The sequence below is a fragment of the Trichoplusia ni genome, chromosome 12 (assembly GCF_003590095.1).
Source record: "Trichoplusia ni isolate ovarian cell line Hi5 chromosome 12, tn1, whole genome shotgun sequence".
Taxonomy (NCBI): Eukaryota; Metazoa; Arthropoda; class Insecta; order Lepidoptera; family Noctuidae; genus Trichoplusia; species Trichoplusia ni.
The window spans coordinates 9,452,184-9,474,824 of record NC_039489.1 but is presented as its reverse complement, the minus strand read 5'-3'; the positions used below and the strand labels follow the sequence as shown (position 1 = coordinate 9,474,824).

General features: G+C 36.9%; 2 protein-coding genes and 1 non-coding gene across 4 annotated transcripts in view; 2 read left to right on the top strand and 1 right to left on the bottom strand.

Moving 5' to 3' along the window:
• Positions 1-10,734, top strand: part of LOC113499542 (tRNA (adenine(58)-N(1))-methyltransferase catalytic subunit TRMT61A) — a 63,063-nt gene extending 52,329 nt beyond the window's left edge. Inside the window, exons 6-7 of the mRNA XM_026880056.1 lie at positions 10,130-10,259; positions 10,611-10,734. Coding sequence (XP_026735857.1) covers positions 10,130-10,259; positions 10,611-10,684 — 204 coding nt within the window. The 3' untranslated portion in view covers positions 10,685-10,734. The remainder of the gene's footprint in view (positions 1-10,129; positions 10,260-10,610) is intronic.
• Positions 525-664, top strand: LOC113499742. The gene has a single exon (XR_003401137.1). It is a non-coding gene; the product is annotated as a U4 spliceosomal RNA (small nuclear RNA).
• A 90-nt stretch (positions 10,735-10,824) lies between the features above and the next one.
• LOC113499540 (HEAT repeat-containing protein 5B) overlaps positions 10,825-22,641 on the bottom strand; it is a 29,085-nt gene continuing 17,268 nt past the window's right edge. For both annotated transcript variants that reach the window (XM_026880053.1, XM_026880054.1), the window contains exons 25-39: positions 22,318-22,429; positions 21,757-21,938; positions 21,255-21,379; positions 20,849-20,969; positions 20,032-20,323; positions 19,338-19,496; positions 18,945-19,043; positions 18,472-18,595; positions 18,161-18,312; positions 17,593-17,892; positions 16,890-17,099; positions 16,165-16,304; positions 15,012-15,237; positions 14,140-14,285; positions 10,825-13,823 (exon numbers count right to left, since the gene is read on the bottom strand). In XM_026880053.1, coding sequence (XP_026735854.1) covers positions 13,644-13,823; positions 14,140-14,285; positions 15,012-15,237; positions 16,165-16,304; positions 16,890-17,099; positions 17,593-17,892; positions 18,161-18,312; positions 18,472-18,595; positions 18,945-19,043; positions 19,338-19,496; positions 20,032-20,323; positions 20,849-20,969; positions 21,255-21,379; positions 21,757-21,938; positions 22,318-22,429 — 2,568 coding nt within the window. In that variant the 3' untranslated portion in view covers positions 10,825-13,643. The remainder of the gene's footprint in view (positions 13,824-14,139; positions 14,286-15,011; positions 15,238-16,164; positions 16,305-16,889; positions 17,100-17,592; positions 17,893-18,160; positions 18,313-18,471; positions 18,596-18,944; positions 19,044-19,337; positions 19,497-20,031; positions 20,324-20,848; positions 20,970-21,254; positions 21,380-21,756; positions 21,939-22,317; positions 22,430-22,641) is intronic.

Below are 22,641 nucleotides of genomic sequence, written 5' to 3'. Positions count from 1 at the left end.
CGTCACGACCCGACAAAAAATCGTCACAATAAGAGCTCGTGACCAACTACGTTCCATTCACGAGACCGGCTGAGAATAGACTACGTGAAACTATTTTTGCACCGAAACGCATTCGATGCGCCACGCAATGAACCTTTGTTGACGCCGACAATTAAAGGAGATCGATTCATTGGATATTTTTGGATCTTTTGTTGTTTTTTTTTTGTACAAAATGTTGAAAACAAATATTGCAGCTTACATTGCTTATGGTGCTCTCTGAACTCTACAAAGTCACATTTTTCGGAAAAAAGCAGTAAAATACAATTTCAATGAATCCGAAATATTTAAAAAAAATATATTTTTTTTTAAAGATACCGTTTACGATGTTATTTTGACATAATCTCTTTTTCGCATGTTTTAACAGACTCTACCTTGTGCCAAAAGTTTGACCCCTCGCTCGATAGATGGCGTTGACGTCGAATTAGATCGCGCTATGGTTTCGTTACATCGATTCACCTAGTCGGGCCGCGCGTCGTACTGAGGTTAACTTTGCGCAGAGGCAATATCGTAACCAATGAGGTTAATCCGAGGTGCGATTATTGCTAGTTGAAAACTTTACCAATACCCCGCCGTGTGGACGTGAAATACCGTCCGCGATGGCAATTTTTGAATGGCCGTAATAGGCCTAAGAATTCCTTAATACAAGAGTCTCGCTAAGACACTAGCGCCCTCTATGACGTCGCTAATCGTTTGTATTTACTAAGTAGGTACTGCTTCGAAACGAACAATTCCTTTGCGAATTTTTTAATAACTACCTGTAGTAGAAAATAAATTGTACTTATTTTGCGATTATAGAATGAAAGTAAAAAGAATGTGTTATCTTTACGACGAAATATGTTTGTTTGTAGCGCTCATCGCCTTACTATATTTTCCTTAACATTATTCAAAGCAAAACAATTTGCATATAACCGACGGCCGATCAATTTCATAATGTATAAAACAATATTTTTGTGTATAATTATGAGCAATACTTTTGACACATGAATGACTTATTAATCAAGTAAGCTGGTGGTAATATTGCGTACCGACTGGTGCATTAGGCTTCATTTATCTGCCTGTCCACGTAAACTGCACACGTTTCTGTTGAGATGTTGAAATTATATCCATTAAAATAATTGTTGATAACGTAAGACTGGCTTTATTGATGTTTAATAAAGACATGACCAATATTGTTGTAATATTAACAGTGTAGCTTGGTCATAGCTGAAAGATTGCGGTTTCTGGTGACTAGCTTCAAGCGCGAATTACTTTACTCAAACTAAAAAGAATCGCGTCTGCGTCTGCTCATTATTAAGGGTTCCGATTTGGTCAGATACTAGTCGGGCAGTTCCGATATACACGTGTGAGCATAGCGTTATCAAATAAATAATTATGAATCCGCCTCACGAAAGTTATTACAAAATAGTATCAAATATCTTCAAGCTTTCGTTGAAATGGATTTTTAAATACAAATACAAAAGGGGTAGTGCTTTATTCAAACAGCACTGTCCTTAAAAAGTAAATAAAATATTGTTTATAGCATTGAATTGTCAAACAGTGTAGAATTGAAGACTTAATTTCAGTTTTCACCTGCAATAAGTAAAACAATTTCAGAATAATTTCACAGCAGGTAGCTTTCAAACTACACCTCTTGAATTCATGTCCTCATAAATAAAAGTATAGAACAAACCAGTAATATTAAAGTTTAAGTAATAATAATCATACTTGTAATCATAATATAAGATTTTGAAACAAACGACCATCACTAAAAGGATTTAAAATCGATACAAACACTCGAGCGGATTACGTTTCGATCCAGATTTTATACTCATGATTTGACATTCATACTCGGTGAAAGCGCTCGCTTATTACCAATCGATTTAAACGATAATCGATTGCTCGGTTCGCATAATCGCATTAACGTCACGGGGGGTCCACCCGTACGCGTGCCATTGCACTTGGGTTAGTGTGAATAACTTAGCCGTATGATCTAAACTTACGATTTATTTCAATACAAAATAGATGTTTTATCTTCATGTTTAGACTTACTTATCAGATTTTACTCTAGTTCTTACTAACTAGCTGCCTTAAAAAATTGACAGCTATTTGTTATCCGAAATTAGGCAATGTTTTGTCTGTTAAATATAATTGAGAAACATGGAATCAATCAAAGCTGTACTTATCGAAATTAAAGGACGTTTCAAACACGATCTCAAGCCTCAGAACGTTTAATACCAAAATATTAATTGCATACTTCGCGTCCATTACTTCATTTGGAGTACTTATCGAAATTGTCAGAGATGTTCGTGGTATTAAAATGTCGCGTCATTTGAGCTCTGAGTGAAGGGTAATGAGTGATTTAGGTGGCTGGTTGAGATAAGGTGTTGGCGTCGGGCGGAGGCGTGCGAGGAATGTCTGACGGGAGCTGGACCTTCGGAGACGGTAATCAGTTGCTGTGGATGCGTGAAATTACTGTAGAATGACTGAGTGGATGAGAGTCAGCGTGAAAATAATACGAGAAAAATTGTTACGGGGTAGGTGTGTTGTATCTAGTTCAATGTTCTTTTTAAAAGCGAAATTTTCGTATATTACATTTGATTTTGCTTACCAAAGCCTAAAAATAATATTGCCTAATATCTTAATTTTATATATAACTTTTTACGTTTCTCGTAGAAGAGCCATGTCATAACTCGAAATCTTACTATGAGTAATACACAAAGAAAATGTTTAAATCCTTACATCTTACAATACTATTTCAAATTTTAGACTGTTTTAAGTCACAATAAAATTTTTAAAAACAATTATACAAAATCTCATAAATATTCAAGATCCACAAATTCTGTAATATAAATCTTTGCGTATGATAGCGCGGGCGGCATCAGGCGTGATTCATACGCTCTCATTATTGACAGATGGCAGCGTAATAGCTCGATTGATTTACGATACTGCTCGATTTAATCCTTGCGTAATCGAGTATCGAATATATTCGATATATCGATACTCTTGACGTGCCGATCGTATCGTCCTTTTATCGAATAAAACACACGTTTCGCTGTGGGTTTATTGACTGTTGATTATTTGTGTTGCGGCTTCAATTAAAGTTTTTACTTTGGATATTTCTTAGGTATATCAACGCCTATTTTGCAAGCGTCTTTTCTTAATCAATTTTCTGTTCATTGTCAATTAGCAGAACTTAGGAAACGATGCCCATCTGTTTGCTGTATACTCGTATGTATCTTCACTATGACCGCCAACTGGCCTGGCCTTTCGACCTACCATTCTCATCAATCCAAATTGAAACATGCTCTTAATACTAACACCTTGTTCTTCAGCCGTGTTTGAACCTCATTTCTTTAGCCTTCTTGTTCAGTGAGTAACACATTAAAGACAAATGCTCGATGTTAACCCGTCAATCACCCGCAGGTGCTGGTTGCGTGTGTCCTATCTCTCCGGGCCGCTACTGATGCCATTTACCGTGTCTTACCATATCTTCAATATGTAGGGGGACCAGCTATAAATTATTTGGTTGGTAACCAAATTCCTCATACAATTTCAACATTAGAATTTTTCTGTTGGTTAATCTTTTGGCTGCTCATAAAGTAGGCGTTGTCAATGTTTTCTCAAATGGATAAATCTGAGTTTTTTTTTTATAAAGCTCTTTAGTGCTTCTGGTGATCAAATAAGTGCTCTAATCTTTCGTTCTAAAGAGAAAAGTGAATATTATTTCGGATAAAAGTGCTCCTTACCTGCTTCGATATAACATCATACGAAACATAAACATCAGCAAAATATTTACAACCCAGTAAAAGCCATTTATGCGGAGTCCTAAATTTCGATCTGGTAATCCTACCTCAGCAGGCTTTTATTTCTCATTTATTTGTCCGCGGGATAAACGTCTAAATCCGTCGTCCGTCCGTTTGTCACCGCGGCGACAAGGTACATGCCCAGCCGATAACACTTGTTTATTGTAACCGTTTTGGCAGCTGGGTGACGTTTTATCGATGTTTCTTTTACGGTTTTGTGGGATCATTTGCATATCGTATTTCTTGGTATTGTGTCGATCGGTTCTTGTTTTATTTTGTGTGTACGATTTGTAGTAAGCTTCGCGTAAGTTTGAGGAAATTTGATTCGGATAGCTTTTTTACTGGTAGATGGATAATCGGTCCAAAATCGAAGAAAAACCTTTATATTGGGATGTTAAACAGATAAGAATGATCTGATCAAATTACGGAAATAAGCTTTTATGACAAGTCAATTAGTCCTATAAATTAATAAGAAAAGTAAAGCATGGGTACTGATCACAGTTATTCTACGCACTCCTATTTACTACTTACGGCCACTTGGCTAATACCATATCTATTATGGTTCAAACACATCGGCGCAAGGTCTTCGACACGAGAGCCACATTCGGCACGGGCCAACCGGCCGGTAATTATTTTAAGTGTCAATAAATAATAAAGTCGGCCGCGCGCCGTTGAGTGCCCGTCCATCTCTCTTATCTCAATTCTTAATGCGCCTCTTTGCTCGTTATTCTTTTTTCAAACCATTTTTATTTCCTTTTTCGTTTATGTCATCCAGTGGAGAGGTTAAATTCTGTGTTGACAGCACGAAGGTTTTATGTTTTAATCTGGGCTTTATGAGCGTTTAATCGCTTGTATTAGAAAGAGTACGTCGTCGTTTATTTCTTTATAAAAGCTTATCTATTTTATGTTCGCTGATGGAGGTAAAATGGAATGTGTGTTATTGTATTTTAATATATTCAAAGTTTAATAAGGCAGACCTGTTGGGTTAACTGTCGAGTAATAAAATGTAAGAGATACGGTTGACTAAAATTAACAATGCGATCTAAATAAAGTTGATATAATAAATCAAAATGTAACAAGTGGACATGGTTTTGTTGTGTTTGGGAACGCAGCGGTCCATCGATCACGGCACGTTCGACTCTGGATTTATGTTACGTAATTGCGGTGCGTGCGCGCAGCTTATGCGCACAACGAGCGATGCCTTCGACATTATGTTGTTTTTCAACGGTTAATGTCTTGATATCTCTGTTAATGTGGCAGGGAAGTGCAAGTTTATTATTGTACCTTGAGTAATACCTTCACACGTCGAATAAATATTTGTTGAGCCGTTTAACTCAATTGCAGATCAAGACTTTAAATAAAGCATACAAAAACGGAGCAAGGTACAGAAAGTATTGAAAAACAAAAGAGACTCATTACTGTCCTCTTCGTGCTGAGGTGAGTGGTTGATATTTGGAGGCCAATATTCAACTAGAATCCCATTCTATGTTGTTTACTTGTAATAAAAGATAATTCGAATTTGAAATATAAAGAAATTCCCAAATAATATATATCCTGCAAGTTTTACTTTATAGTCGGGTGAAGCATCCATTGAGTTGCGTATCTCTTTATACCTGATCTTAAGACCATTGTTGTTTTATCTTTTCATTTAGAATAGTCAAGTTTTAGAAGAGGGCAAGGTCATGAGATAAGTTCAGTTGTGGTTAGCGAGACACTGCCGATGCCGCGTCGGGGTTAAATTAGTGTAATCTTTACCACAACTCTGTCAAGGTTCACAATTATGATTTTATACACTTACGTGGCCATCAGCGCGATTGAGCTTAGGGCTTAGCTAATTTTACTTAAGTAGTGTTTTGTAGATCTTGTTTTTATACTGTCAGAAACATTACATTTGTTGACAAGTTTTGTACGTTGGAGATAAGTCGCCTTCATCAGACACGTTTGAGTAAAACTGTCCGGTTTCGAGTTTTGAGACGTCAGCTCATGATAATGGACTCCAGTTGGATCCCAAACTAGTCGGCTACCCCGATAAATACGAAAGACAGATGTGGCATTAAAATAATAATTGTAATTCCGCCTCGCGAAAGTTATTTTAATAAAACTTTACAGCCAGCTTAAGCACAGGCTCTGTTTCACCAGACGGATGGCATAGCGTATTACTACGAACATAAAATATTGGACTTTTTGTAAGACTTCGAGAATTTAATTGAATGGAGTTGATGTATATACTTTATGCCTAGTTGTGGAATTCTGCCACCTGACGAACAATATCATATTCTGTTAAGTATAAAACCGTAATAAGTTTTCAATCACCAGCAGCAGACAAAACTTTGTACATATCCCACATGTCCCTGTTTTAAGTCTATTCAATTCAGCTCCACAGTACTAAAGTTTCTATAATAGCAAAGTTTAGGGCTCATAAATCAATCTCGGAACGTCCACTGTTGAGCTCAAGCCACAATCACCGCGATTGACAAATGGATCGATGCTCGTAATACGATTCTATTAGTGTACTTACATGTTATTGCCGTCCATTATATCTTAATCTTCTTTTACGAGTACATCTATTGATACAGAAATCGAATTAATGTCGTAAATGTGTGTGAAGTTATTACTTAAGGTAGTAATCTGTTGAAGCGATATTTAGTATATAGGAAAACCAAATTGAAGACCTTATTTTGTAGTTGCGTTTCTAGGTACATATAAGTTACAAAGAAGCAATAAAGTATTGAGTATTAAGATAATTTTTCGTGGAGTGGTTGCAATGTAGATTAACATTAAAGTAACCCTCGTGAGCTTAGAAGTAAGACAGGATTTTCCCGATGACCTCCTGACTGCCCTGAGGTTTGGTAATGGGGATTGCTTATAATACCGTCAAGCTTATTTATTAAGAGCTGGTAATATTCTTTTATAAGGCAAATTCCTTCGTAGGTCCACACCTGTCTTTGTAAATGAGAGGAATGCAAAAAAAATTTGCGCCGTCATCTACCTATCGTGAGAATCATTAATTATTAAATAATGCAACGGCTTACACGTATTAAGGACTCCGGTTGGACCCGAAACTAGTCGGACAATCCCGATGAAAACCGTTGCATCATTTAATAATTACTTAAAAATTCAAATACAGCAGTTTAGAAAATCATATATAATGCACCGTCTATCGCTTGGAAATGTTTACGTCACAAAACAAAAGCCGTTGCTGGGTGCAGTCGCGTTTAGTAATCTTGCTAATGAGAGGGGACATCTCTGGCGCACAGCCTCTCTGTTATTAGCGCGCCGCGTGGCGCCACCGCAAGCGCCTTGTCATTTCACCGGTTGGGTTGGACAGACGGGCGACAGGACCAAGGACATGCATTACCTGTGATGTCGTCGATTTGAAAGAGGGGATTTTTTTAGTGAATGACATTCGATTAAATTGAATATACTGGTACAAATTGTCATAATCCTAGTCCAGATAGTAGGTACCCGAGCTATTGAACAAGTAAAAAAGATTAGTTGCTTTTAAAAATCGGTCTCAACACCCGAGATTTCCTTTGCTTGTATTATTAAATGTGATATAAACTCGAACATTTAGTGTTATGTAGTCCTTATAAATACTATTATATTCTGAATTGATTTGGCTTCACTTAACTTGGCTCTTTTTCGCCATCATCACCAAAACTATCCTCACTCTTAAGTCCATTTGTCTTGCAACTAAGTCGTTCGTATGTGTCGGTCCTTATTACGAAAGGCGTTTTTCGGTGGGCATTGTCGGTGCCGCTAAATTTAAACGCGACTGTATCTAAATCTGTCTCCCTATAATCCTTTTGTTTTGTGTTTTCTAGACGTTAACTATTACTTTGTTGCAATAGTCCGTGTTTGCATTGTGTGATCTGTTCCCTAAGTTTATATGCGCTTACTTAAATGTGCTAGTTTTTTTATATGTCTTGACGTTTTGTTGAAAGATTTTGGAAATATGTCTTACTCTGTAAGTTTTTATGAGATCATAATGCCATCCGTGCCAATATGATCGAAGAGTAATAAAATTATTTTTTCAGTGTTATCTATTAAAATGTAATACTTACTGTACGGTTTGTATTAAAAATATTAAATGACATCTTTTGGACTTTTGAATGTGGTGTAGGTCGATTTAATCAAATGATTATTTTGTTGTCAGATGCCTGCTTATATTATAAAAATCTTTTCTTACTTATACGGGATAGAAAAGATGCTCGACACAAGATAAATTAAATTCGATTCCAAATGTTTTTCTTACATAAAAAGTGCTTCTGTGAAATTCGTTCACACGGCTTTACTTTTGAAATCGATTCCATATTGCAACTTACAAACAATAGTATTATCAATTTCGCGTGACGCCTAAACAACTTTATTTTAGTATTTATGAATTCACAGGCTCTAGAATAATCGATAACAATTATCTATGTATAGTTTTATATTCAATGCAACGTTTATGTGTGGATACAATCTGCGGTTGCGCAACATTATAAAGTAATTATTCTGGAATTTAATATAATTGTGCTTGGATTATGTAAAAAGTGTGAATTTTAGATAAATTTAAACAGATAAATGTCAGAATATATGCATGTTTGATAACAATACAATATTATAAATCAATTATTCAGGAATTTAACATAATTTTACACAAATTATGGAAAGAAATGAATTTGGCAAATAAAAGGCAAATAATATTTAACATTTTTTACATTAAATCAAATACAGATTATTGCGCACAGGGATTCAAACCAACGACCTTTGGCTAGGCAGTCCGACGGTATTACAAATATGTGGTCTTAACTTAAATTTAATACTTTTGAAATCTATCATAGGAATCTTGTTATTAGACGAACAACATCCGTTTTGCACTTACCTAACATTTTATTAGACCACATACTGCACAGAACTTTTCTCCCAACTAGACTAACCTACATAGATACCATAACTTGTACCCAATACCGAGGCTAAAATAAACATTCAGGTATTAGTGATAGCTATGATTGAAGGACGAGATGCAACGAGCATGGAGCCGTAACATCGATAATTATGCCCGCGACCTGACCCCGCGTACCGTCGACAGCATAGCTTGGAACTTTGTAAATAATTTTACAGCAATATACTCTTAAGACTCGCTTTGTATTCAAATTTGCGTGATATGTTGCCGTAAAACCAGTTTTAGTAGGGTTTACTAAAAACTGGGTAAAATGGAAGCCTTTTACTGAATCTCTACTGTCCATCCGTCCGTCCATCTATCCGTCCGTCCTTAACCAGACTGTGTCTCATGAACCGCAATAGCTAGACAATTGAAAATTTTACAGATGTTTTGTTTCTACTGCTGCTATAATGATATAATAACAAATAAATACTACACGGTTAGCCAAATGGTTGAGGTCACTACGCCGAACGCAATGGTCCCGAACGCGGGAGTTCAATCTTCGCCTAGGACATGCATTTGTGTGATTCACGAATGCTCGACTTGTCCTGAACCTAGGTGTCTTTGTGCATGTGACTTGAATGTTTGTGAAATCCCCCGCAACGCAAGGATTAAATTCCTTACTGCGGGGAATCGTTTTTTTTTTTATAAAAATAAAGGTCGATAAAATGGCTCTTAAAATTAGCCCTTTACACAAGTCTTTTTTTTTATTGATCTACCTCTAAAGTGGCTCTGTAAGTGTCCTCACAATTTTGTTAACAAAACGATTCGTGTTTCCGTATTTCTTTCTTCAACATCATCATCATAAAAATTCCAAAACTTTATTTGGTTTTATAAAATACGTAATTTGAGGCCTAAATGAAGCCTATGTCGTTAACGATGCTTGAAACACGGAACGGAACCTCTCCACGAAGAGCTGATGATGTGTTACCACTAATGAAGATGTGCGTAATTCGCGGCTAGTTTATTTAGGCTTTTTGTCGGTCATTTTATTGCCTATTTACTCATATTTTGGCCACCATAATGACCTAGGCCTTGGTGAAAAAATTAAGCATCTGCGTGCTTACGTCACCTTCTCAGAAAAGTTAATTTACCACGTTTTCGTTTCTCTAATGTGACGAAGACCTGATTGTTATTCTAAGTTTTGGTCATGTCCCAGAATAAAATCAGCATTTCTTTGGATTGGAAAATATCCTCACACCCCTTTTAGGTGTTATTATTGAATCCATCTAATTGCTAGAACTTTCTTTTAAAAAAAGCAACCATCTTTAGTAAAGTATAGATGGAAGACGGAGTATCATTCTCTCTGTAGCGAAACTTTTCAGACATACCTATAGTAAACCCAGGATCAAATTAATTTATACATTATTTTTGTCTCCAGAGCTCAATATCTCCAGTTGAAGAGAAGCCGAGCAGTGAGACGAGCTACGTGGTGGGCGCCTTGCCGCAGAGCAACCCCGGACACACTGGCTACCTCACCGTCGCCACATTACCGCCGGTGTATGTGCGCGGTAAGTTGTCATACTTACTCCATAGTTGATAACTATAAAGCTGACAGGAACCCACTTTACGAATCGTCTTTAGTAGTCTGAAGTATATTCTATTTAAGTGCGCTTTCAGTTGAATTCCGATTCGAGTATATTTGTAAACATTCTGTCAGTGTCCCCCGTTTCACTCTCCAGTACTTTTTTGAACGGCTTAACCAATTTTTATGTCATGTCTAAGACAAACAATTATGGTGTAGAAACATTTTTTTGTCCCCGATTTAATCAAATATTCATCTCAGAGGAGTATCGTTACTACACTTGCATAAATTTTATAATTTTTATCTTTCTATGAATAATTTGTTTATTTTTTTACAGGTAAATCGAAGAAAGATGACGACAACATATCATCTGAAAATGGCGAGAAGATGGTTGTTGATGAAAATGTATGATTATTGTAAATGTTAAGACTACATTAAGTATTAAAAATGATTCTAAACTCTTTTGGTTTTTTCTTAGCCACAACTTACCAAATAATGATCATTTTTAATAATAACATTTCTTTGACATGATTTGAATCAAACAAACATGTACTATGTTAATATACTTTATTGAACAAAAAGCTAAAATAGGTACAATGTTTTGCAACTTAAATCTAAATAAATATATTCTCCTAAACAGCTAAATATAATTGACTGGCAAAGACAGAATAACTTAAGACAATATGGAAGCTATAAAATTATTATAAAAGTCCGATTAGGAACGTGAAGCACTTATAATGTAATGCATTTGGAAGTATGTAAAAATATTTTGTATACCATTAAAATTTGGCAAATTCTGTTCTTTTTCGCCGCATACACAATACTAACGAGGGAGTTGGGATTATGTTCCAAACTTAATCTATACACATATATTGAAAGCATAAAAAAAAGCAATTGAGTAGCAATTAGAATGGCACTAAACTGACACAATTAAGAAATATGGTTACATTCTTCAACTTTCGTTATTCAGGACATTTAGACAAGTTTCATTTCACCATGAGCTAGACAAAAGGCAACGAATCGCTCATATGTCAGTATGTTAAACTGACATATTAAAGTCACGTCATTTGGAGATACCGTCAATATTTTTTTCGGCTCCCGCACTAAGGAATTGAATCCTTGTGTCGCAGATTCTTGAGAATATTGTGGGATTGACATAATGTGTTATAGTATAGTCCTAGGCCTAGCAAATGAGAATATGCATATCAATAAGAATTACTATGTTTGAAATATAATCCCATCTCAAACTCTACCTGTCATACATACAAACTGACGGATTTCTGTTTCATTTATAAAGGAACTATCACAGGGCCGTTTGATTTTGTAGGTTTTATTTCATTTACCTTTATTGTTATAATTAATTGTAAATATAGATATGAGTATTTCATAATTTTATATTTTTTTTTGCTACAAATATTCTAATCGTATATATTTATTATTTTAGTTAAAACGAGGTCTATGACTATAATTTCGTTTTCTCTTCTAGTCAATCAAATAGTTGATAGGGTCAGCAAAAAATATGTAAGTGAAAAGTATTATAACTTAACGTGGTCGTGTATAATTTATTGTTCCATTAAATCATTATTTTTAAGTAGGCCTTACAAAAAGTTTTTTCTGTTTTTTTTGTTATATTTTTTGCTGACCATACTTCACGGAATCTTAACAGCTACGATATAACGAGATTGCTACGCTTCTCTCTACATCTTAATATGTTATTGTTCTAAAATTTATTAAAAGTCTTATATTAATATTACGTTAAATGAGGTTTTAATCGTCGCAGGATAAAATATATTGAAATCCTCAGATTTTGACTGTCAGGTGTCAAATGGTGCTTCGGAAAATTACATTTAAAAATGTCTCTATATTTGTCGCGTACAAAATGCAGGTCACTATCGCTATCCTCACGCTACTTCCCAAAGGACGTTCCCAGATTAACAGACATAAGCGACGTACATAATTAATTTTATTCGCTCTATAGTCAACACGCCTCTTTATTTTATATGCAGTTTTGTTTTTAATAGTCATGGTCAATAACATAACACTGGTATTGCACACTCAATGTTTTACGAAAGTCACTTTTCAAATCATGTTTACAATTAGTTACTGCTTTGAAATAGTGCCACTATAGTGTCAAACCATGCCAGTTCCCGTAACGGACAAAGAGAAAGATACTAGGTAGGTAGCGCCTTCTCTTTCTTTTTTGCCTAAGTTTTGTAAGGAAATGTTTTGATAACTTATTGTTATGGAATGGTTAATATAGTCTGTGTATTGTCTACTTGTGCATTCATTCCCCACCACAAAGCTGAAATTGAACTTTATTGCATAGTACATTAAGGCTCAATTTTAATTGGATCACATGTTTCGTTTAAATTGGGAATTAATGTTATGAAATATGGTCTTTACAAAAAAAACGTTAAAAAGTGAATGTTTGAAACTACACAGAATGGGTAAGTATTGTGTTATTTTGTTTCGATAATTTTTTCTTCTTCATAATTATAATTTAATGAAATAAACTGAAAGTTACATAGATAATGAAAATCATACTATCCAAGGCTACAGAGTTTAAACACATATGTTTATACAAATATTAAATACAATTTGTAAATAAAAGTTTACTATTTAAATACACAATATTTCGTTATTTACTAATTAGTTGTTATAATCTAAGCACACTTTTATTCATTCTCACAATAAAAAGAAAATGTTAATTTATTTAAAACATAATACGCAGCTTAATAGAAAGAACATAACACGAGAAAATAAATATTCGAAACGATGACGTTATTTCTCGATCAATAACATAATTTGAAACGAAAACACATTTTATAAATCATAAAAATCTGTCACTCAATTCTGAATACTGTTTCGTTTAGGACCTACAATCTCAAATTAGTTTTAAATTTTCTTTCCAAACACCTATTTTGTATAGATTTACTGTCAAATCCTAATACCTTCAAACGGAAAGTCATCCGTATCATAGTTTAAGGTTCAAAAAATAACCCACGAGTCAAAACAATTCTTATGTAATTTTGTATTTGGAGTTTTTAATCATAAGACAAGCAGGCAAGTAAAATTCTTGCGGATGTGGAATAGAGACTCAACACCGTGTAGTGCCTATCACGCTTCCACAAGTTCAATAATATACTTGAGTAACTGGTAGTTTACAAACATAAGTTTAACATACGGTGACTTTTAACATATCATACTTAAATAAAAATTGATCCGTACCTACATTGTAACAAGGTCCAATTTTCAAACAACGAACCTTTATCAATTTTCAATCCATATACCAGTTACTTATGATTTGATTTAGTTACAGTTTTCATGTAATACAGTCACAATTTATGCCATTTTGATCTTTATAGACCGTTTACCTAAAATCACTGAAGTCTGTCTTCAACTGTATGGTAGGTTTGGCTGGCTTGGCGTCGAACACTGGTCTCTGCGCCTGCGCAGCCCGGCCGGACCGCACGCTTGCCTGATTGGCTTTCAATGCGTTCTCTAGCTTGTTGCGCAGTTCAGATGATTGTTGCATCATTGTTTTGAATTCCTGTAACGTTAGATAGTAGTAAGATAAGTAAGTAATGTACAATTAAATAATCAAGGCAAGGATGACCAAGTTTAAATCTTGTGCATGAGACGGAATAATAAAATAAATGATAGTGTAATTGTTACATCGATAAGTTAATATAAGGAAGCTAGTTGTATATATTTTATTTAGAGACTAACTTAAAGACTTTAATTCGTCAAAGATTATGAATAACACAGGATTTTTTTTTTACCATACCTATTCAATTAAAAGGCTTTGCTTCACTCTGGCATAAGCAATCATATTATCCTGAATACCACCTAAAAAGTCATCATACCTGTGGATGTTTAGGTCCGACTTTAGTTAGCCATTGCAAGGCGAACTCGTGGAGTGCGCGGACGTGTGGCGCCGCGCGCTGTAACTCTGCACCTTCACGCAGGTAGGATATCACGATGGGGACCAGCAGCCATAGCATCTTGATACCTGGTATTATAAATAGCGGATTTTTTGTAAGAAATTTCTTTCAATTTGAAGGGATTCCATAAAACCATGATCGTTACCTTTGGATTCATCTTCTACAGCAGCATAAGAAATAATATAAATATTATAATTAGTGTATATTACATTTATACAGTGCTTATTATATTTCTTTTTACATGGGCACATTTAATTAGGACGTGATAATTAACTAGAAATTGTTTCTTTGATGATGGTTGACTCACGCATATTTATTCATTCCTTCTCAGTTCTTAATCATTATAAAAGATTATAATATATATATTGTGACTAAGAAATGGGTCTGCAATCCCGTTAAATATAAAGTAAACCGGTATATAAATAATTATTAATCCGAATCATGAATGTTAGTAAAATCATTAAAACATATTTTTGATTGATGATTTTTCATTCTTAATCGTCCGGAAGGAAGATGAGTCGACGGTATAGTTACCGTAGTGTATAGTCGAGACTGGCATAGGGCCGAAGAAATTGGCACGAAAAAGGAGAGGCCTATGCCTAGCAGTGGGAGAACAAATGTTCTGGATGATAATGATTTTTGAGTGGTTGAGGTCTAACACGAGAAACCTTCAGAGCGCGACGTGTTATAGGTTACAAACGTTTGTGTCCACGATTGTTTGTCACGGTCCCCAACAAACTCTTCTCGGGTGAGGTGAAAAAAGAGGATCGTAACGAAACAAAGAAGCTACTGACGTGCAGAGTCCGGCGCAGCGTTGACGAGTTCGTCGAGCGCCGTGACGGCGGCGACGGCGGCGCGCGTGTGCGGCATGTCGGCGGGGCGGCGCGCGGCGGCGGCGCGCCCCACCAGCAGCGCGCCCAGCCCGCGCGCCCACCACGACACGCGCGCCGCGCCCTCCGCGCCCTCCGCGCCGCCCGCGCGCCACACGCTGCGGACCACGCCGCAACACTCCGCGAACGTCTGCGGAAATATATACATTTGTATAAATACATTCCTTGCATTGGTGCACAGAAACATCATCGGCCTAGACTTTTCCCAACTATGTTGGGGTCGGCTTCCAGTCTAACCGGTTTCAGCTAAGTACCAGTGTTTTACAAGGAGCGACTGCCTATCTGACCTCCTCAACCCAGTTACCTGGGCAACACGACACCCTTGGTTAGACTGGTTGTCAGACTTTTCAAGCTTCTGACTACCTGTAACGACTGTTACAGATGTAGGAATAACAGCCGGGACCCACAATTTAACGTGCCTTCCGAAACGCGAAGGCACTCGTTATGACAAAGATGGGGTGTCACCCATCTACGAACCAGCCGCGTCGAGCGTAGCTTATCCTGTGATCGATTCACTTATGCGGTTATAGCTTAGTCACGAGCTCTTCTCATTGATGCACAGTAACAGCTATACATATTTAAACACACTTTACCAAAATTATTTGTTATTGAAACTGACTGGTACTAAAACCTAAACTGGCCTGTATATAGGAAAAATATAAGATTGTTCGATTGAAAAAGATGGTAAACATAATGTTTTTTAATTATGATGCTAGTGTTTGTAGGTATGATAAAAGAGTTGAGTAAGTTTTATGTAATAGGTAAGCTAAGCGCTGTATAACGCTCTATGCTTCTATTACGCCTGTGCAGTAGCAAGGATTTAGATGCAAATTTATACATAGACAGTTTATAACTTGATCATTTTCGATTAGTAGCGGGCGGGCAACAGCTAGTAAGTACATTATAGAAAAATTACACCGCGACACAAAAGAAAAATATCGTATTAATTACAATCATATGTCCAGGAGAGCTTCTGATATACCAGTGCCTATAGCCACCAGATCAACAGTCCTGTCAAAATACAATTCAGACAATTATTATTCCTAGCAACACTTACTTCATTATCATTGGACTCGAGACACTGTCGGAAGTGGTTGATGCAGGGGTAGTGCAGTGGCGGCGAGGGCGCGGCGCGGTTCAACACGACCGCCATGCCGCGGGCGCCTATCACTGGCTCAATACGCTGGTCTGGCTCGTCTAGAAGACAAGGGGTTTGAATATGGGTAGTAACTGGGCATCGCTTTTAGAGACAGAACAAACAGAAACAAACAACTTTCCCGGTTAGGAAAGTTATTGGTTTCTGTTTCATGCAAAAAAAAATTATGTGGTTTGCATAAAGAATAATCAATCTTCTATCTAATTATAAAGTAGGAATCTTTTGAGACCATAAGATAGATTATATTAAATATTGGAGTTTTTTGCTTTTACCGGAACATTAAAAAGTGACAAAGATAAGCTGCTTTAAGGCTTAGGTATTATGGCGTAATGATTAAGCAAAATTAGTACATAAAATTGGAGTCACGCGTAAGTTCCTTTCATCGTTTTTGATCAATGTATGCTTGCGGGACAAAAGATGAATGAAGCCGAAACTAGTCGGGCACTTACGGCGTGAGTGCTTGCGGCCGGCGTGTATTTATGCCACGGCCGGCGGCCGGCGGCCGTGGCATAAATATGCGTGAGTAAAACTTTATTCTTTTTAACTCGCGATGTACGTTTTTTTTAGCTTTTGTGTACCGAACACAAACCAGATCCGACCGAGGTTATAAGAACAAATCACCATACCACTCTTGACCCTCTCGACGAGTTTGGCGAGAGCGCTGTGTAACAGCTGCCCGTGTGCCTGCTTGGTGTGTTGGTGCAGCCGCACGACGCGGCAGTCCGCGGCCCGCTGCAGCAGCAACACGCCCGCCTCCGCCGCCGCGCCGCGGCCAGAACACAGGCGGAGGACCTCCGTGCCCAGGTATAGGAGAGTCGGGAGGATAGATAGGGCACCTGGGAGATATTAAAAAAGGAATTGTATCATTGGAATTGTACTTATCAGATGCATTGGTAAATAGAAGAGATAAAATAAAAAAAACCCACGTAACTAAATGTTATGGTTAATCGACCCAGTCGTTTTTATAATTTGGAAATTTCAGCTCATCGGAAAGTGCCTCAAAATGGAGTTGCAAAAATCCACCCGCACGGACAAACAAACAAGAAAGTGAGTGTATAAAAAAATGTGGGTAAAACTAGCTCTTAACTTCGAATTGGATCATACAAGACTGGGTGTCAATCCAATTTGTCTGTTACATCCATACTAAATTTCATCCAAATTGGTCCAACATTTCAAACGTGAAGAAGTAATAAACATACATACACAATTCACAAACTTTAACGTGTGCGGGCATTAGTGAAATTGACTGTGTTTTGGATTACAACAATATCGAACTGGTATCGCTTCTTACCTATGTTAAGTACTGCAAATAACAAACTGGAAACTCACCTTGAGGACTTGTCAAAGACGGCAGTTCAGACATGGCGGACAAACTCTTGACTAGCAACATGTCACCGTGTACGCCCAACCCTTTCGGCACTCCGATCACGCCGACAGCGCCGCCGTGTTTCTTCGGCGAAAGCGCAGGGAGTCGGCGGACTAACAGGCAGAGGCAGGCCTCGAGGCAAGCGAAGACCACGGACTTGCCCGGAGGTAAGTCCCCTGTGGGACCTCCCTCGCCGAGAGTGTGAACTACTTCTAGTACAGACTGTGGGGTCGATCCCTCTGAAGCTTCGTTTGGTGCTAGTTCTGAGAAAAATAGTTATAGAGAATTAAAAGAAGATATAGAGGTAGAAAAAAATATGTAAAAATAATATTGACCACGGGTAGGCGATGAATCACCTACATAAGGCCACCTACACAATAATAAGCGATTTCGCCCGTTTAAAGGTATTTTACACACTTGGAGTTTAAGCTATCCCCATACCAACAATTACTATCTTTTGATATCGTTTAAGTGGTCTGACCAATATGAATGTAGATTTTTAACGGATCTTAATCGTTCGATATAACTTACCTTTAATTTTCGCCTGCATGGTAGCATGCAGTTGCTCCCTAGCGCCATCTATGACCAGCCTGAGAACATCAGCAGCAAGTAGCAGTGCTTCAATACTCTCTTGGGTCAGACCAGTACGATGGATTATTTGACACAGTTCTATCGCCAAAGCCCTGTGAAAAACCCAAACGTATCAGAAAATCACTCGATATTAAAGAAACTCAAGGTCTTTATGATTTAGGTTGAATGAAAAAAAGGCAAATTATTCGGAATACCGTTTGCCAAATGACAAAGTTAAGAACACATACAAAAATATAGGAAATACTACATACCTGTCTTTCAATAACCTGGCCCTATTTTCCGGGGCATCAAGTAGTGTGACCAGAGACAGTAGAACTGATATTATATTCTCTTCAGTCATATCTCGCTGCGCGCATAGAGCCTCCGTGCAGATACCTGATAAAATGCACAAGAATTTATAAACTCACATACTATATCAGAGGGTTATGCTAAAGTATTCATTTAGGAATTATTATTATAACTTTGGCCATTACTAACCCACAGCAGGGCAAGGCAATACAGAACCTACTAAAAACCTTCTAATTTATTGTTACTTAACGATGGAAATGCTAATATTAAAAGAAGAAAGCTCGGTAAACTTAAACAACACAATTACACTATTACACAGTAAACTATTTGCTATAGACCGGGATTAGATAAGTGAAAATAGGAAATGGGGAGGGATTCGTCTGCTGTAGGACTATAATGGCTAAAAATAATTATTCATTATAAGCCAGACTCTTACCAAACAATAGATGGAATCTTTCATCAATAGGTTCGAAGAATTCAAAGTTTCCATTCTCAGTCTTAGTGGACCTGTTGTCCAGGTTAGCCTCAGTTTGTTCTGGAATCAAATTGTTACCGATAAAAATACAAAACACTAAATGATAATAAGCTAAGAAAACTGTATGTTAAAGTCAAATATTTTAATTAAATAAAAGCGCAAAAGCCTTCGTAAGTAAGTAAGCATAAGTCAAGTGCCAAGTTTAATATTTAGTGGTTTATTTTTATTTTTAATTAGTTTAGTAGTTACGTTGTATGAGCATAGTTGACAAGCCCAATTATGAGCACCCTTATATGGACGAACTAAGGTCTAAAATGTATGTTCTGATTTATTTATTCCGCAATATACACATACCAGTACTCTCAGTGGGGGGCTGTGAGATGTTAGCATTGAACCTCAACGACGCCGCGTACAGTAGCGAGGGCCAGGCGCGCGCGTAGTGCTGGCGGGACGCTTCCGCTGTCTCCGCCGAGTAGAACGCGCCGCCGCCGTGAGGGAGTTGCGAAGCGAACTCTGAAACGAGTAGATGATTAGGAAGTTAAACTCAAGTAGGTATAAATATAAATAGGAATATATACAATAGGGTAGCCCCCCTATGATGGAAAATTTAAACAAAACTGCTGACCACCGCACCCTTGTAAAAATGGAATAAAAAAATGCTATATTCTTTTCTTTTGCGAAATATCTGTATAGCCTGTGTCGCTCGCTGTTTTGACAGAATACTTACAATACATTAAACGTCAAAATCGGTTTAGGGGTTTATAAGTTAAGGTGGCATTTATGTAAAATTGACAAACATGTAGTCTATGTGAATTTCCATGAACTATTGTATTATATTAATTGTTGTCGTGTGACACATTGTAATACTGTTACTTGCTCATTAAAACAATCACGTACAAAATAAGACTAAATTTCAGTATTATTCTACTTCACGTCTACCCTCATCGAGTATGTCAATACCTCCTTACACGTATAGCAGTGGACCGCAATATACTGAAATGATACATCCTACAACACCATCAATAATTACAAGTTAAACAACACATACCTGGCGGCAAGCTCAACAGCGCATGATCCTTCAACGCAGCAATCCAATTCTCCCCCAAACTTTCCAACTCAGGTTCAACGAGTTTCAATAAACTCTCCCCTTTAGACTCAAATTCCCCATACTCCTCGTCCTCAGGCGTGTCGGGGGTTGAGTTGTCGATCTGGTTGTTGTTCTGGAGCAACTGGTTGCGCCACTTAGCGAGTTCTGCGCGATCATTGCACGGTTTGGAATCGAGTTGTTTGACGTAACTGCCAGGTGCGCTGCCGTTGCTTACCATCGCTACTATGTATACCTGTGTGGGGAGAAAGTTATAATAAAATTTCATATGGTGTTACCGGTTAGCGAAGTGGTTAAAGTACCCACGCCAAACCCACTGTACGCAATTTGTTGCGGGTTCAATCCCCACGTATGACAAACGTGCTTGTCCTGAATCTGAGTGTTGTTAAACTTTTGTAAAACCCCTGGGACGTAAGGATTAAATTCCATACTGCGGGTACAGCAGTAAAAAAAACCTTACAGATTTGGGATCTGTAGTCATAAAGACAACGCTTTAAAGACAGTACAGATAGAAATTTATTTAAATTTTGATAGTGTCAAAGTTATTTATTTTATTTTATTTTATTTATTTATTTATTTAATAATCACACTAATCTACCATTACAGGTTACTTAACGTAATGCGGTAGCTAGGACTAAACAAAGGTCTAAGTATTTATGTGAACTAGGGTTTCAAAGATTCAATTATTATGCACATAGTTGCAGGTTAGGAATAGTGTATATGACAGGTTTAAGATGTTATTATTTATAGGATGTCTTACCTCTGCCCAAGCCTTCAAAATGGACAGCTTTTCCAGTGTTGCCATGCTTTCGTTGTAAATCAATGTGGTATTGCCTTTCGTATTTAATTTGTCCAAACTTGAGACCAGAAGTTGATGAACTCTGTGAGCAAAATACAATATTTTCGTAGTGAATTTCTAATTCGTCCACGAATAAAACATTTAAACAGTTTTGTACTTGTATTAAGATCAATAAAAAACAAAAATGCAAAGATTTTGAGGATAAATGATGAAACATTATAAATTAAATTTATTTCACGCGTAATTATCAGCGGGTTCGACTCGCCAACTAGCCACGGCTTCATCTCATGATTAAGAACACCGGTTTTCCGAAACTAGTCGCTCTATCCCGACAAAAACGTAAACCGAAACAATATATAGATCATACCGTCTAAGATCGTTTATATCTCTGGCAACACCACAGCCGATCCAGGCTGAACAAACATCACAAGCGGCCGCGGTCACGTGGGAGGCTGTGTCGCCCGCAAACGCCGGTCGAACTGCCGCTCCCACCTAGATCAATATGAACGTGTTACTACATATAATATACAACGGGAATTAAAGGTTCAAAAGTTACGATAAGTTAGTCTGTAAAGAAGAATACTTTACCTAATGTAATTAGTAGATACTATTGTATCATACTTTTTGTACTTTATACAAAAAGATTCGAAGTTCTTTATAGAGAGATATCACTGATCCATTTATTATAATTTTACTGTCACCGAGAAAATAGTCCTTCCCGAAACAAAGCAATATAAAAATAAACTCTATGTCCACAGACACAAAGTTCATTATTGCAAACCTGAACTTTAATACCACGACTTTTCTCAACACAAAATACACTCTATTCACAATGAAACAAAGTCTATTATCAAACAACAATCTCCCACCTGTGCCTGATACTGTTCTAGCAACAAATGTCCAGGGAAGTCAGGTTCTGGAGCTCTCGCGTACTGCTGTATGATGATCTGTAGCGTCTTGAGACCGCACAGGCGTAGCGCGTCGGACTCGCCCGTAGCGCCTACGAACGCCATGCGAACGAGGTCCGATAGGTGTAGCGAGAGGTAGTCACCTAGAAAGATGTTGTTAGTTATTGTAGTGTTAGATATTGCTATTACAATTTATGTAAATAATAATCACACATAAGCATCAAACTAAAGTGCAAAAGTGGTAATAGAAGAAAGAAACAAAATGTCATCGTGTGATTGTGAAGATGTTCTGAAAATATAAGTTGTGTTGAACTGATTAATTGTGGTCTTTACTATGATATTATTTACTATGGATAAAAGCTAAATGAACAACATTTTTTTTCCTAATATTTATCTGATTTTATATAGGCAGTTTAATGCAAGAGTTCAATTAATTAAATCTCAACACCTATCTATAATATTCAATTACATGACGAACAATCTATGTATACAAAATTGAATTAGAACTTAAAGAAAACATACCATCCGGGTCATTCAATAGCTTCTCCTTGGCTTTGACGAGATCGAAGTGAGCGCTCTCCCCGGTCGCCTCGCAAGCGCCCATTATCTTCTGAATACACTCCATAGCAAACACCTACGCATAAAAAGATTTAGATTATTATTAGTCCTAACGCTTTTCTAAAACATGAAAATACACAATACAATAAACATATTATACGAAAAAGGCAATAATATTCCATAAAACATTTTTGTTTTCATCATGTACATTAACATTTTTTCCGAATCTCTGCCTAGTGGCATTCTTTGGTAAGTGTCATTTTTAAATGTAAATAAAACTAACACAAC